Here is a 13277-nt window from a genome sequence, read left to right as displayed (position 1 = left end):
TTCACCTCAAGCAAATACAGTGGTAGCCACTCCAGTGCAGCCTGTGAAATTTTCTGGGGTATCACAATATAGATAATACAGTGTCTATTATGCATCTAAGTATGTGTAGCGTCTGTTTGCATATGTGAAGACTTAACAGTTCAGCCATATTATAAAACAAGGTATCTGAAAAACAGCCAAATGCCTGAGTTCATCTTTTTCCCCCATCTAGAAGCATACAGAGAGGAGCGGTTTCTGATGGCAGTAGATTTTTCAGATAGGTTGCTGAAAATGTATCTGTAATTGTAAAGTCTGTAATTAGATCCTGATACTCATTTGCAATCTTAAAGTGTTTATTTTAAAGCTTTGCAATTCACTTTTTAATACCCCTTGCTCACATTTTGCTTTTACAACTGTCACTATGGTAACATGAAAACAGATAAAGGAACATCCTGATGCTAAATATATACCTCTTCCCCTCTACTGCCCTCCATACATCTGTTTGTACAGAACTGGACTTCTTTGTTCCTTCCCATCATCTCACCTCTGGTGGTGCAAGAACCTTCTCTTCTACAACTCCTTGTGTCAGGGATAACTTTCCTCCGTCTCTGGGACTCCATCTCTTAAAATCTCACTTAAAAACACATCTTTTCTCCTTTTATGCCCCTAAATTTTTTCTACCACCCTACGGAAGTATTGAGTAGGAGCAGAGAAGTTTTATTACCTCTGCATTCAGCACTGGTGTGACTGCTCCTGGAATATTGTATCTAGTTGTGGTGTCCACACTTCCAGAAGGATGTTGAAAAATTGGACTCAGAGAAGAGCCACAAGACCAGTGGTTCTCAAACTATTGTACTGGTGACCTCTTTCACATAGCAAGCCTCTGAGTGCAACCCCCCTTATAAATTAAAACACTTGTTTATATATTTAACACCATTATAAATGCTGGCGGCAAAGTAGGGTTTTGGCTGACAGCTTGCGCCCTCCCGTGTAATAACCTTGCAACCCTCGAGGGGTCCTGCCCCAGTTTGAGAACCCCTGCACAAGACCGATTAAAGGATTGGAAAACGTGCCTTATAGTGAGGGACTCAAGGAGCTCAATTTATTTCATTATCAAAAAGAAGACTGAGGGCTAGCTTGATCAGAGTCTACAAATACTGTACCTACATGGGGAACAGACTTTTTATAACAGAGAGTTCCTCAATATAGCAGACAAAGGTCTAAGATGATCCAGTGGTGGTAGCAAGACAAATTCAGACTGGAGATAAGGTACAAATTTTTAACAGTGAGAATAATTAACCAATGGAACAACTTAGAAAGGGACTGTGGTGGATTCTCCATTACTGGAAATTTTTACATCAAGACTGGTTGTTTCTCTGGTGAGATAAGATATGCTCTAGTGAACACAGCTATTGACTTGAAGTAGGAATTAATTCAGGAAAGTCCTATGTTCTCTTTATGCAGGGGATCACAAAGTTTCCTTCTGACTGAGGACATATGTCACCCATCCCCCAGAATTGCTGCTTGGCTTGTATTGAGCATGCTCAGTAACTTCTGCTGAAGCCACTGCTTTCGCTCTGCCCCGCAACTAGTGGCAGGTATGGGTCGTCTCTGCCTTCTGGACTTAAATCTATGAATTATCTCTGAAAGTGAAATTGTACTGCTTTACTCTGCAAAGTTTGCTGGGACACAGTTTGCATAAAAGATTGTATCAAAGTGAAGTATGGTATAATGCATATAGGCACTTACTTATGATGCCTTCTGTACTATCCACATGCTTTGGTAAGTAGTGCACTGAAAGATCACTCTGGAGGACTTCATCTGATGTTGCTCTGGCTAAAGCAGCAGCCAAAAATGAAGGGCAATTACTGAAAAAGAAAAACACAGGAAAGATATTTTTCAAACAGGCAAGCAGCATAATGCAGAACAACACTTACATTTGTAAAGTAACACCTACATTTGAAGGTTGTCCAATATTTTTGTGAGAGTGCAGCAGATTCTTTTTTGATAGGTAGCACTGCTCTTCTGCAGCCTGAGGACCCTTCTGTGGATTTTAGTAGGCTTAAATTTCACCTCCAAGGGCTATTCTTAAAAGCCTTTATGCCTCATTTTGCACCTTTAATTTACTCTTCAAAACTGGGGCTTTGAGCACACACGAGAGCTTATGAATCACACTACATTTACTCTATTTGCATTTACAAACCTGAGCTGAAACCCATCCTGTCCAGTTTCTCAGTCTCTGCTCTTGATTCAGATTCTCAAAGGGCAGAGAGTTTGGAAACTTTGCAAACAGAGACCTCCAGTTGCTCCTGTTAAATAGTAGAAGTAACATTTGCACAGCTAGCTAAATCAGTTTTTAACACATCTTCCAGTAACCAGCAGGGACCAGGTCTCACTTGTTTAAAAATGAGTTGCAGTGTAGATTCCTCACTACATAGGCTAGGATAAAATACAGCTCCTGAATCTGATTCTACCACAGTTTGTCTCATCCAGAATGACTGGCTGAACTATGTTACGTTTCAGAGTAGCAGCCGTGTTAGTCTGTGTCCGCAAAAAGAACAGGAGTACTTGTGGCACCTTAGAGACTAACAAATTTATTTGAGTATAAGTTTTCGTGGGCTACATCTGATGAAGTGAGCTGTGGCCCACAAAAGCTTATGCTCAAACAAATTTGTTAGTCTCTAAGGTGCCACAAGTACTCCTGTTCTTTGAACTATGTTAGAAACCATTTTAGCTGGCATCATATCTTTAAGTACAATTTCTTAATCCATGTCCTTGTCCTGTATGGACAGAGCCTTAACCTCTGTCTATGAAGATGTTTTTCTTTTCACCATAAAACATTTTCTGTATGTTCAATCCAAGGACTGAGGGAATTATCTGACTAGTAATTAGACAGATGAGCAATGTCAATCCAGAAATGTCACCACGCAGACCTGAGAAATCCAAGCATGAGGCGTTCTTCGTAGTTTTAATTTTGAGCATAATCTCCTCGTTTCAACTATAATAAAATTCAGATTTGCAAATGTATTATTTTCAAAAGCATAACTGCACATTGCCTGAAACTACCTAAATAAAACCACAGAGAATTAGAAAGCTAACCTCTAACTGAGAAGGGGTTGAGAGAAACTTGTCCTATGGCAAACTATCCCATCATTGTCTACTACAGAGTTTCTTACACCTTCCTCTGAAGTATCTGATACTGGCCACTGTCAGAGACAAGATATTGGACTAGATGGACTCAGGGATTAGATGGCCATACCTTGTTTCTATCCTATGCACCAAATATGGATTTTGATAGACATGTCTCTTGAGATCCGAGGCAGTACTCCGATGTACTCACATTTAGACTGCTGCCAACCAAAGAAAACCAATGCTGTTCTAAACTGACCCAATGGTAGCTTAGTTAATGTGGACTGAATTCCACAAAAGACTTCAGTCAAACCCATTTTGCAGAGTCTCTTTGAAAATTCACTTTAGCACAGTGCTTTCCGATATCGTATTTGACAATGAACACCATTACAAATGGTAGATTTAGAATAAGATATGAGATTTGCACAAAGCTAAATCTTCCATCTATTTTAATAAATAGTATTTAATGTTTACATAAAGTTACTTAAACATAGCATTAGAAATAAATACCAGCTTTTCCCAAAAGATTCATTGAGGCACCTTCTGTCTCCAAGTTACTCAGAAAGCCACACTAATTCTGATGTTACAACATGAGTAAGTCATTCCTTGAATTAGCAGTTGAGCATTCTACCCATACAGCTACTCCAAACCTCAGCAATGTGTACGCTAATGAAGCATGACTACATGAGAACATTAACTATCTTAGGGCTGGATCTTCCCAGCACAAGACAAGAACTCAGATCCCATTTATATACAGCAATACCTTTTGGAAATGTACGGGAATCAGCAAGAAGGAAAAGCTCTGTAACTTCCTTTATTTCTAGTGCTCATAGAAATTGATTCTCCAGATAGCTTTGTTTGTCTTTAGATCACGAGGTATGTTTTTTGTCACTTCTACTATTAACTCCTACACAGTGTGACAAAGTGCCTCCTCTACCTTGATGGGTCCTGCGCTTATTGGCAGATTTGCTCACCTCAGTGATCTTCCCCACAGTCTGGATCCTCCTGTGTCTGATCAGGAGTTGGGAGGTTTGGGGGGAACCCGGGACCGCCCTCTACTCCGGGTTCCAGCCCAGGGCCCTATGGATTTGCAGCTGTCTATAGTGCCTCTTGTAACAGCTGCATAACAGCTACAAATCCCTGGGCTACTTCCCCATGGCCTCCTCCAAACACCTTCTTTATCCTCACCACAGGACCTTCCCCCTGGTGTCTGATAACGCTTGCACTCCTTAGTCCTCCAGCAGCACACTCTCTCACTCTCAGCTCCTTGTGCCTCTTGCTCCCAGCTCCTCACACGCACTTCCTCTCCTCTGGCTCCTCCCTCCCTGACTGGAGAGAGCTCCTTTTTAAACCCAGGTGCCCTGATTAGCCTGCCTTGATTGGCTGCAGGTGTTCTAATCAGCCTGTCTGCCTTAATTGGTTCTAGCAGGTTCCTGATTACTCTAGTGCAGCCCCTGCTCTGGTCACTCAGGGAACAGAAAACTACTCAGCCAGTGACCAGTATATTTGCCCTCTACCAGACTCCTGTACTCCATTGGCACAACATCCAAAAAGCATTGTAGGTTACTAGTCATATTTTATGCAGTGTTCATGTTACAAGAGAAACAAGAATACGATGACTTGTGAGCTAAAAGAATTACAAACAATTATGTAATCAGAGCCAGCAACAAACGTTAGGATCTCTGTCTGAAGATAGTTTGAAGCAGAAACGTACGAACATAATTTTGCCTAGTCAGAACCTACACAAACCTCAGCAAAAACAAGAAAGCTTATGCTGTACATGTGTTTCTGAACACAACAAATCTCTGAAACAGAGCTCGCTTTACAGAGGAATGGAATATGAGTTTGTTTCCCAACCCTAATCTCTTCCTCCTTGCAATACCAATGTGGGAGAGCTATGGTTCCCATCACTCACAAACAATCCCTCAGGACAGTTAAAGAGCAGCACTGATGGACATCAAATGGAGAGTCCTGCTGAGAAGATGGCAGCTACAATAAAGATCCTCAAGGACATAAAAAGCTAGGGCAAAAATACAGTAGGATTCTTGTTTCAATGGGGACCCCATGTAAGGGGAAAATAAACACCCTGTCATTAGCATTCACACATAAATAATTGGTTTTATTATTTTACCCTGTAATGGCATGTTATAAGAAGTGAGGTGTATTAGAATGCATACAGGTAAGTGGCTGGTCAGAGCCTTTCCCAGCTGGCTTGCCAGTAGCTAGCTACATGTCCTCACACAATACAAATGTGATGCCTGCAGTCTGGAACTGGAGCTCTTTATCTAAACAAGGCATACATTTCCATTACAATGCCAAACCTACACAAAAGCCACTAAATGTGTTATTAGACAAATTAGAGGTTTTTAAGTACATCCTTCCTGATTCTTTGGCAGCCTGGGTGTCTGTACAACACCCACAGTTGCATTTCAACAATCTTGGGATAACTCTGCTAAGGTAATAAGCAAGCATGAATGTGGGCAGCCTCCATCAATTAAGTTTGAGAGAAACAGTCTGAAGTAGGCTTAACTCAGCCCACATGCTATAATGATACTTGCTTACCACACACCTCTGCTTCTTGCCAATAGCACTGGAGCGATGAATTTCCAAACATTTCCCCTCAGTTATTTTATCTGTGTTCTAAATCTAATATAAAATCCTCACCTAAAAATGGGAAAGGCAGATTGAATACTGTACTGTATAAAAGGCATCACAGAGCGTAGACTGGCTTGTTTATCAATTCTGATGGACAAGATGGAGAAAACCAATCTGAGAACAGCTTTCCTTTGTACAGCTGGTTATTCTCTGTTCTACCAGTAACAGACTGCCACAGAATTAATTGACTTTGACATTCGTACATCACAAAGCTTTTTATGGAGCCTTTCTAGGACTATGTACTGCAAGCAGTGAAGTGTCCAGTTGCAGGTGCGTGCGTTCTTGATTAGTACAACAGAAATTTCATTTCTGCTGCTTCTGGCAATGGACCTTAGGTGAATTGCTTCTCCCCTACAATGTCGAGAATAACAGACTAAACAGGAGGTGGGGATGCCTCTTTGGAATAGATTTTGAATTCAGTTACACTGCAGTAAGTCCTGAATATCACCATTTACTTCAGTGGTGTTACTCTGGATTTATCCCAGTGTAACTGAGATCAGAATCAAGTTCAGTACTTTTGCTTTTATCACAAAGAATGAATATTCAATAGAGAGCTTGCAGTACCACTTAACTCAGGAAAATTATCATCCACAAAGACTAGTACTTGAATTGTAACATTCCGTCCCACTAGATATTCCTAGTCTATCCTCACCTCTCCCTGTACATAGAATAGGAATAGAAATGATGCATTAGATCAGTAGTTCTCAAACTTTTGTACTGGTGTCCCCTTTCACATAGCAAGCCTCTGAGTGCGCCCCCCCCCAAATATATAAACAAGTGTTTTTAATTTAACATCACTATAAATGCTGGAGGCGAAGCGGGGTTTGGGGTAGAGGCTGACAGCTCAAGACCGCCCATGTAATAACCTCGTGACACCCTGAGGAGTTCTGACCCCCAGTTTGAGGACCCCTGCATTAGATTCTTGGGTGCAATGCAGGTGCTTTGCACTGCACATCTGTGCCAAAGGATTCCCTCCATCTCATCCACTGGCTGGTTGAAAATAAAACATTTTGCCTAATTTTATCAATCTCCAAATTATGGCAAATAAATTGAAACAGGGAGAATATGATCCAGCAGCGTAGCAAAGGCTGGGCATTAGGATTCCTGTGTTTATTCATTCCTAGCCATGAGAATAACTCAGCATGTGACCTTGGACAAGTCACCTCTCACTCCTTCAATTTCCTCATCCATAAAGGAGGAGGATAATACTTAATATATCTCTTGGGCATTGTGGGGGGATTAATTAAATGTTTGTAAAGCAATTTGAGATTTCTAGATAAAGACACTATTGAAGGGCAAAGTATTGTTATTCTAATGGAAGAGATTTTCGATCTAGCCAAGATTTATGGACCTTTCATGTTTTCTTTTTTGTTCTATCTTCCCTGCTCTTGAACATCATGCCAGAAAACTTAAGTGGCAAGCCACACAAGGCACATTTTGTCTTTCTGATGTGCACAGCCAACATGTGGGCATAACCAATTGCATCCTTCCATCATATTTGAAGTCTCAAGCTTCTCAAAGAAAAAAAATATGAGACTAAGAAAAGATCAAGTTCTTACTTCAAGCCAGGACCGGCGCTAGGGGTTTGAGCGCCCTTGGCGGACGGCAATTTCCGCGGCTCCGATGGAGCTGCTGCAGTGGTGCCTGCGGGAGGTCCACTGGAGCCGCGCGAGCAGCCGACCGTCCGCAGGCACGACTGCGGCAGCTCCACTGGAGCCGCAGACCAGCAGACCCTCCGCAGGCACCACTGCAGCAGCTCCACCAGAGCTGCCTGCCGCCCCCTCCGGCAAAACGGCGCCCACCAATTATTCTGGTGCCCTAGGCGATTGCCTAGGCTGCCTAAATGGTAGCGCCGATCCTGCTTCAAGCCCAGCAATGCTGAGTTCAGCTGGAAGTGGCATCTACAGCATCAGATATGGCATTGCTGATTAAAAGGCTAGGAAAGAACAACAACATTACAAGCAAAGGGGGTCCTCGCCTCCTCCTTCCTCACCACCAGTCAAAATATGTAAATTAAGTGACACCAGTCTCAGGAGGGTCCTTGTACTATCAACATTTGACTTTGGCATTATTGATGCAAATAAGGCAAAAAATGAGGTAAGGTACTCTTGTGGCCTTCAGAGATCACAACATTCAGTGAGTCACACCACACGCTGTAGAGCTAATAGAAATATTAGAAAATATGATCTTTGCTTTAGTTCTCCCATGACTTATCTGAAAATGTCTCTGTCTGCTATGGTACAGAAAGAACCCATAAAAACTACCGGCCAAGCAAAGTAAATACAGGAATCTAAGACTAAGAATAGGAGCTGAAATAGACTAAATACGAGCACTCCTGTGAGGACTGTAATGATTTATTGTATCTGTGAAAAATTTTATAGAAATGATTGTATTTGTGAAAAGTTTTATAGGAATGACAAGCTACCTGCACCCTTACCAACAGATAATGTAACACCATGGATGCAATTTGGTGAAAATTCTAGCATTAGTGTAGCCTGTTGCAAGATATTTGCAGGAAAAGACGGTTACTCACCTTTGTAACTGTTGTTCTTCGAGATGTGTTGCTCACATCCATTCCAGTTAGGTGTGCGCGCCGCGCGTGCACGTTCGTCGGAAACTTTTTTACCCTAGCAACTCCAGTGGGCCGGCAGGTCGCCCCCTAGAGTGGCGCCGCCATGGCGCTCTATATATACCCCTGCCGGCCCGCCCGCTCCTCAGTTCCTTCTTGCCGGCTACTCCGACAGTGGGGAAGGAGGGCGGGTGTGGAATGGATGTGAGCAACACATCTCGAAGAACAACAGTTACAAAGGTGAGTAACCGTCTTTTCTTCTTCGAGTGATTGCTCACATCCATTCCAGTTAGGTGACTCCCAAGCCATACCTAGGCGGTGGGGTCGGAGTGAGAAGTCGCGGCCCGGAGCACCGCAGTTCCGAAGGCCGCATCCTCCCTCGACTGCTGGACCAGGGCGTAGTGGGAAGCAAAAGTGTGGACCGATGACCAGGTCGCTGCCCGACAGATTTCCTGGATGGGCACACGGGCTAGGAAAGCCAGCGATGACGCCTGCGCCCTGGTAGAATGCGCAGTCACACGGCCCGCAGGGACATGGGCCAAGTCATAACAAGTCCTGATACAGGACGTAACCCAAGAGGATATCCTCTGGGAGGAGATAGGAAGACCTTTCATACGATCTGCTACCGCCACGAAAAGCTGGGGGGATTTTCGGAAGGGCTTAGTCCTGTCTATGTAGAACGCGAGAGCCCTACGGACATCCAGCGAGTGGAGCTGCTGCTCCCTGCCTGAGGAGTGAGGTTTTGGGAAAAAAACCGGAAGGAAAATCTCTTGGTTGACATGGAAGGCTGAGACCACCTTGGGCAGAAAAGCAGGGTGTGGTCTCAGCTGCACCTTGTCCTTGTGGAAGACCGTATATGGGGGGTCTACCACAAGAGCTCGGAGCTCCGACACCCGTCTAGCTGAGGTGACAGCCACTAGAAAGGCAGTTTTCCAAGAGAGGTAGAGCAGGGAGCAAGTAGCTAACGGCTCAAAGGGGGGCCCCATGAGTCGGGACAACACCAGGTTAAGATCCCAGGTGGGAGCAGGGGGACGGACGTTAGGGAATAAACGTTCCAGCCCTTTAAGGAATCTCGACACCGTCGGGTGGGAAAAAACGGAGCGACCGTCCGCACCCGGGTGAAAGGTGGAGATAGCAGCTAGGTGGACTCGCAACGACGATAAGGCCAGACCTTGCCCCTTGAGGGACAAAACGTAGTCTAATATTTCGGAAACCGAAACTTCCATAGGGCGGAGATTTCTCTCTACGCACCAACAGGAGAAGCGCTTCCATTTCGCTGAATACGTGGCTCTTGTGGACGGTTTCCTGCTGCTCAAGAGCACCTCTCTCACAGGCGTGGAGCATCGCAGCTCTGGGCCAGTCAGCCACGCAGGAGCCACGCCGCTAGGTGCAGCGACTGCAGGTCTGGGTGACAAAGGGTCCCGTGGTCCTGGGTAATCAGGTCCGGATGAAGGGGCAGGGGAACTGGGTCGGCTATGGCCAAGTCCAGCAGCATGGTGTACCAGTGCTGCCTGGGCCACGCCGGGGCTACCATGATCACGAGCGCCTTGTCCCTGCGCACCTTCAGGAGGACCTTGTGGACTAGAGGGAACGGGGGAAATGCATAGTACAGGTGGGTCGACCACCGGATGAGGAAGGCGTCCCCTATCGACCCCGGTTCCCTGCCCTGAAAGGAGCAGAATGCTGGGCACTTCCTGTTCCCCCTGGACGCAAAGAGGTCCACCCGGGGATAACCCCACCTCCGGAAAATGGAGAGAGCGACATCCGGGCGAAGGGACCACTCGTGCGACAGGAAGGATCTGCTCAGTCGATCTGCCAGAGTGTTCCGTACTCCAGGGAGGAAGGAAGCCCTGAGGTGAACGGAGCGGGCTACGCAAAAGTCCCAGAGACGTATCGCCTCGTGGCACAGGGAGGAGGACCTGGTGCCGCCCTGCTTGTTGATATAGTACATCGTCGTCGTGTTGTCCGTAAACACGGCGACACAACGACCCTGAAGTTGATGACAAAACGCTTGACAAGCAAGGCGGACCGCTCTCAACTCCCGTATGTTGATGTGGAGCCCCACCTCCTCCTGGGACCACAGGCCCTGTGTCCGCAGGGTCCCCAGGTGGGCCCCCCAGCCCAGATCTGAGGCATCCGTTGTCAGGGATACCGATGGCTGAGAGGGGTGAAAGGGAAGACCCGCACATAACACGGACTGGTCCAACCACCAGCCGAGAGAGTCCAAGACCTTCTGGGGGATTGTGACTAACATGTCTAAAGGTTGCCTTTGCGGCCTGTAACGGCTGATAAGCCACAGCTGGAGAGGCCTCATGTGGAGCCGAGCGTAGCCGGTCACAAAAGTGCACGCTGCCATGTGGCCTAACAGGGTTAGACATGTCCTTACTGACGTCAACGGGGCTGACCGCAAACGCTGAACGATCGCCGCCATGGTCTGGAACCGTTGCAGAGGCAGCGAGGCCCTGCCCATCGTGGCGTCCAAGACCGCCCCGATAAATTCCACCTTTTGCGTGGGCCTCAGAGTGGATTTGTCTGTGTTTATCAAGAGGCCCAGACTTGCAAATACGGCGGTGATCAGGCGGACATGGCTGCTGACCTGCTGCTCCGACGTGCCCCGAATCAACCAGTCGTCCAGATAAGGGAACACGTGGACACGGTTGCGTCGAAGATGCGCCACGACAACTGCCATGCATTTTGTAAACACCCTTGGGGCCGTGGACAGGCCGAAAGGGAGGACTGCAAACTGATAATGAAGAGCCCCCACAACGAAGCGGAGAAAGCGTCTGTGGCGCGGCCAAATGGCAATATGAAAATACGCGTCCTGCATGTCGAGGGCGGCGTACCAGTCTCCCGGATCCAGGGATGGAATAATGGTCCCCAGGGATACCATGCGGAACTTCAACTTCACGAGGTATTTGTTGAGTTCTCGCAGGTCGAGGATAGGCCTGAGGCCCCCCTTGGCCTTGGGGATCAGAAAGTAGCGGGAATAAAACCCCTTGCCTTTCTCGTTTTCCGGAACCGCCTCTATGGCTCCCTTGCTGAGGAGCGTCTGCACCTCCTGTCGAAGGAATTGCTCGTGAGAGGGGTCCCTGAAGAGGGACGAGGAAGGAGGGCGGGAAGGAGGAAACGAAACAAACTGCAGGCGGTATCCCGTCTGCACCAGGTTTAAGACCCAGCGGTCCGATGTTATTTGGGACCACGCCGGGAGGAAAAACGAAAGGCGGTTTAAAAACGGGGGGAAAGGATCCATAGGGGAAACTGCTACAGCGCCCTCGGGCGCACCTTCAAAATGAAGGCTTAGGACCAGGCGGGGGTTTCGAGGAGCCTTGGTTCTGCCCCCCTTGGTTCCCAGACTGCCTGCGCCTGCCGTTCCTGCCGCGGCGCCTGTAAGGGTCCTGCCGCTGGCGGAACTGGGAAAACGGCCTACGGTACGGCTGCTGCTGTGGCCTAAAGGGTCTACGCTGCGTCACGGGGGTGTGCATCCCGAGGGACCGCGCAATGACCCGGTTGTCCTTCAGACTCTTGAGTCTGGGGTCTGTCTTTTCCGAAAACAGGCCCTGGCCTTCGAAAGGAAGGTCCTGTATCGTGTGCTGGAGCTCTGGCGGAAGGCCGGAAACCTGCAGCCAGGAGATGCGACGCATCGTAACTCCCGACGCGAGGGTACGGGCAGCCGAGTCCGCAGCGTCCAAGGATGCTTGTAAGGCCGTGCGCGCGACCTTTTTGCCCTCGTCCAGGATGGCCGTAAACTCCTGGCGAGCATCCTGTGGCAGCAGCTCTTTAAATTTGTCCACTGCCACCCAGGAGTTAAAAGCGTACCTGCTCAGCAGGGCCTGCTGATTAGAGACCCTGAGCTGCAGGGCCCCAGCCGAATATACCTTACGGCCAAGGAGGTCCATCCGCCTGGCCTCTCTGGATTTGGGGGCCGGAGCCTCCTGGCCGTGACGCTCCCTATCGTTCACCGACTGCACCACCAGTGAACCGGGAGTCGGGTGAACGTGCAAGTATTCATACCCCTTGGAAGGGGCCATGTACTTTCTCTCGACTCCTTTCGCTGTCGGAGGGATGGAGGCCGGGGACTGCCAGATAGTATTGGCATTGGCCTGAATGGTCCGTACAAAGGGCAGGGCGACCCTGGTGGGAGCATCCGAAGAGAGGATGGTAACAATCGGGTCCTCTATCTCCGAGACCTCCTCTGCCTGCAGACTCAGGTTTTGGGCCAACCGCCTGAGGAGGTCCTGGTGCGCCCTGAGATCCAGCGGGGGGGGACTGTTGGAGGAGGTACCCGCCACCGCCTCATCCGGGGAGGAGGATGAGGAGACCCCAGGCACGATAGTGTCCAACTGAGGGTCTTCCTCAGCCCTCGCCTCTACCTCCGGAGCCACAGCGGAGTCCTGCTGTTTGGACCCTTCCTCCGCCTCCGGGGAGGGAGGGGGGCGAGACAAGGAGGCTTCAGGGGCCCTACGCTCCGCATTCGCCGGTGTGGGAGGGAGCTGCTGGGGGCCCTGGGCCTGATGGTATGCCCAGGGTGTCCAGAATCCCCACTGTGGTGGGCCTTGGTCTTCCAGCGGCGGATCCCCGAAGAGCGCCGCCTGCCGGTCGGTGCCGAGCGCATACGCACTGTCCGCCTGCGAAGATACGGACGGCTGTCTCGAGGGCCACGGCGGGGCCGACCCCGGATGGTACGGGCCGGCGCGGGTCGGCACGGAGGATCGTCTCGGTGCCGGGGACCGGTGCCGGGAGTCGTATCGGTGCCGGGATCGGGACCGGGACCTGGATCTGTCACGGTGCCGGGATCCTGATCGGTACCGGGTGTCGCTTCGGTAGCGGGACCTGCCACCGGCTCGGTGCCGGGAGGTCGACCGGGACCTACCACCGGCTCGGCGCCGGGAGGTCGACCGAGACCGGGACCTGCCACCATCTCGGTGTCGGGAGGTCGACCGGGACC

The 13277-nt window shown here is 48.6% G+C and overlaps 1 protein-coding gene across 1 annotated transcript in view; it reads right to left on the bottom strand.

Annotated features, from left to right (window-relative positions):
* The window catches only part of PPM1E (protein phosphatase, Mg2+/Mn2+ dependent 1E), a 109560-nt gene that overhangs the window by 17207 nt on the left and 79076 nt on the right, over window positions 1–13277 (bottom strand). The window contains exon 2 of the mRNA XM_030536632.1: window positions 1729–1847. Coding sequence (XP_030392492.1) covers window positions 1729–1847 — 119 coding nt within the window. The remainder of the gene's footprint in view (window positions 1–1728; window positions 1848–13277) is intronic.

The sequence above is a fragment of the Gopherus evgoodei genome, chromosome 17 (genome assembly GCF_007399415.2).
Source record: "Gopherus evgoodei ecotype Sinaloan lineage chromosome 17, rGopEvg1_v1.p, whole genome shotgun sequence".
Lineage (NCBI taxonomy): Eukaryota > Metazoa > Chordata > Testudines > Testudinidae > Gopherus > Gopherus evgoodei.
The sequence above is the reverse complement of the archived record's forward strand: the minus strand, read 5'-3'. Positions and strand labels throughout refer to the sequence as shown.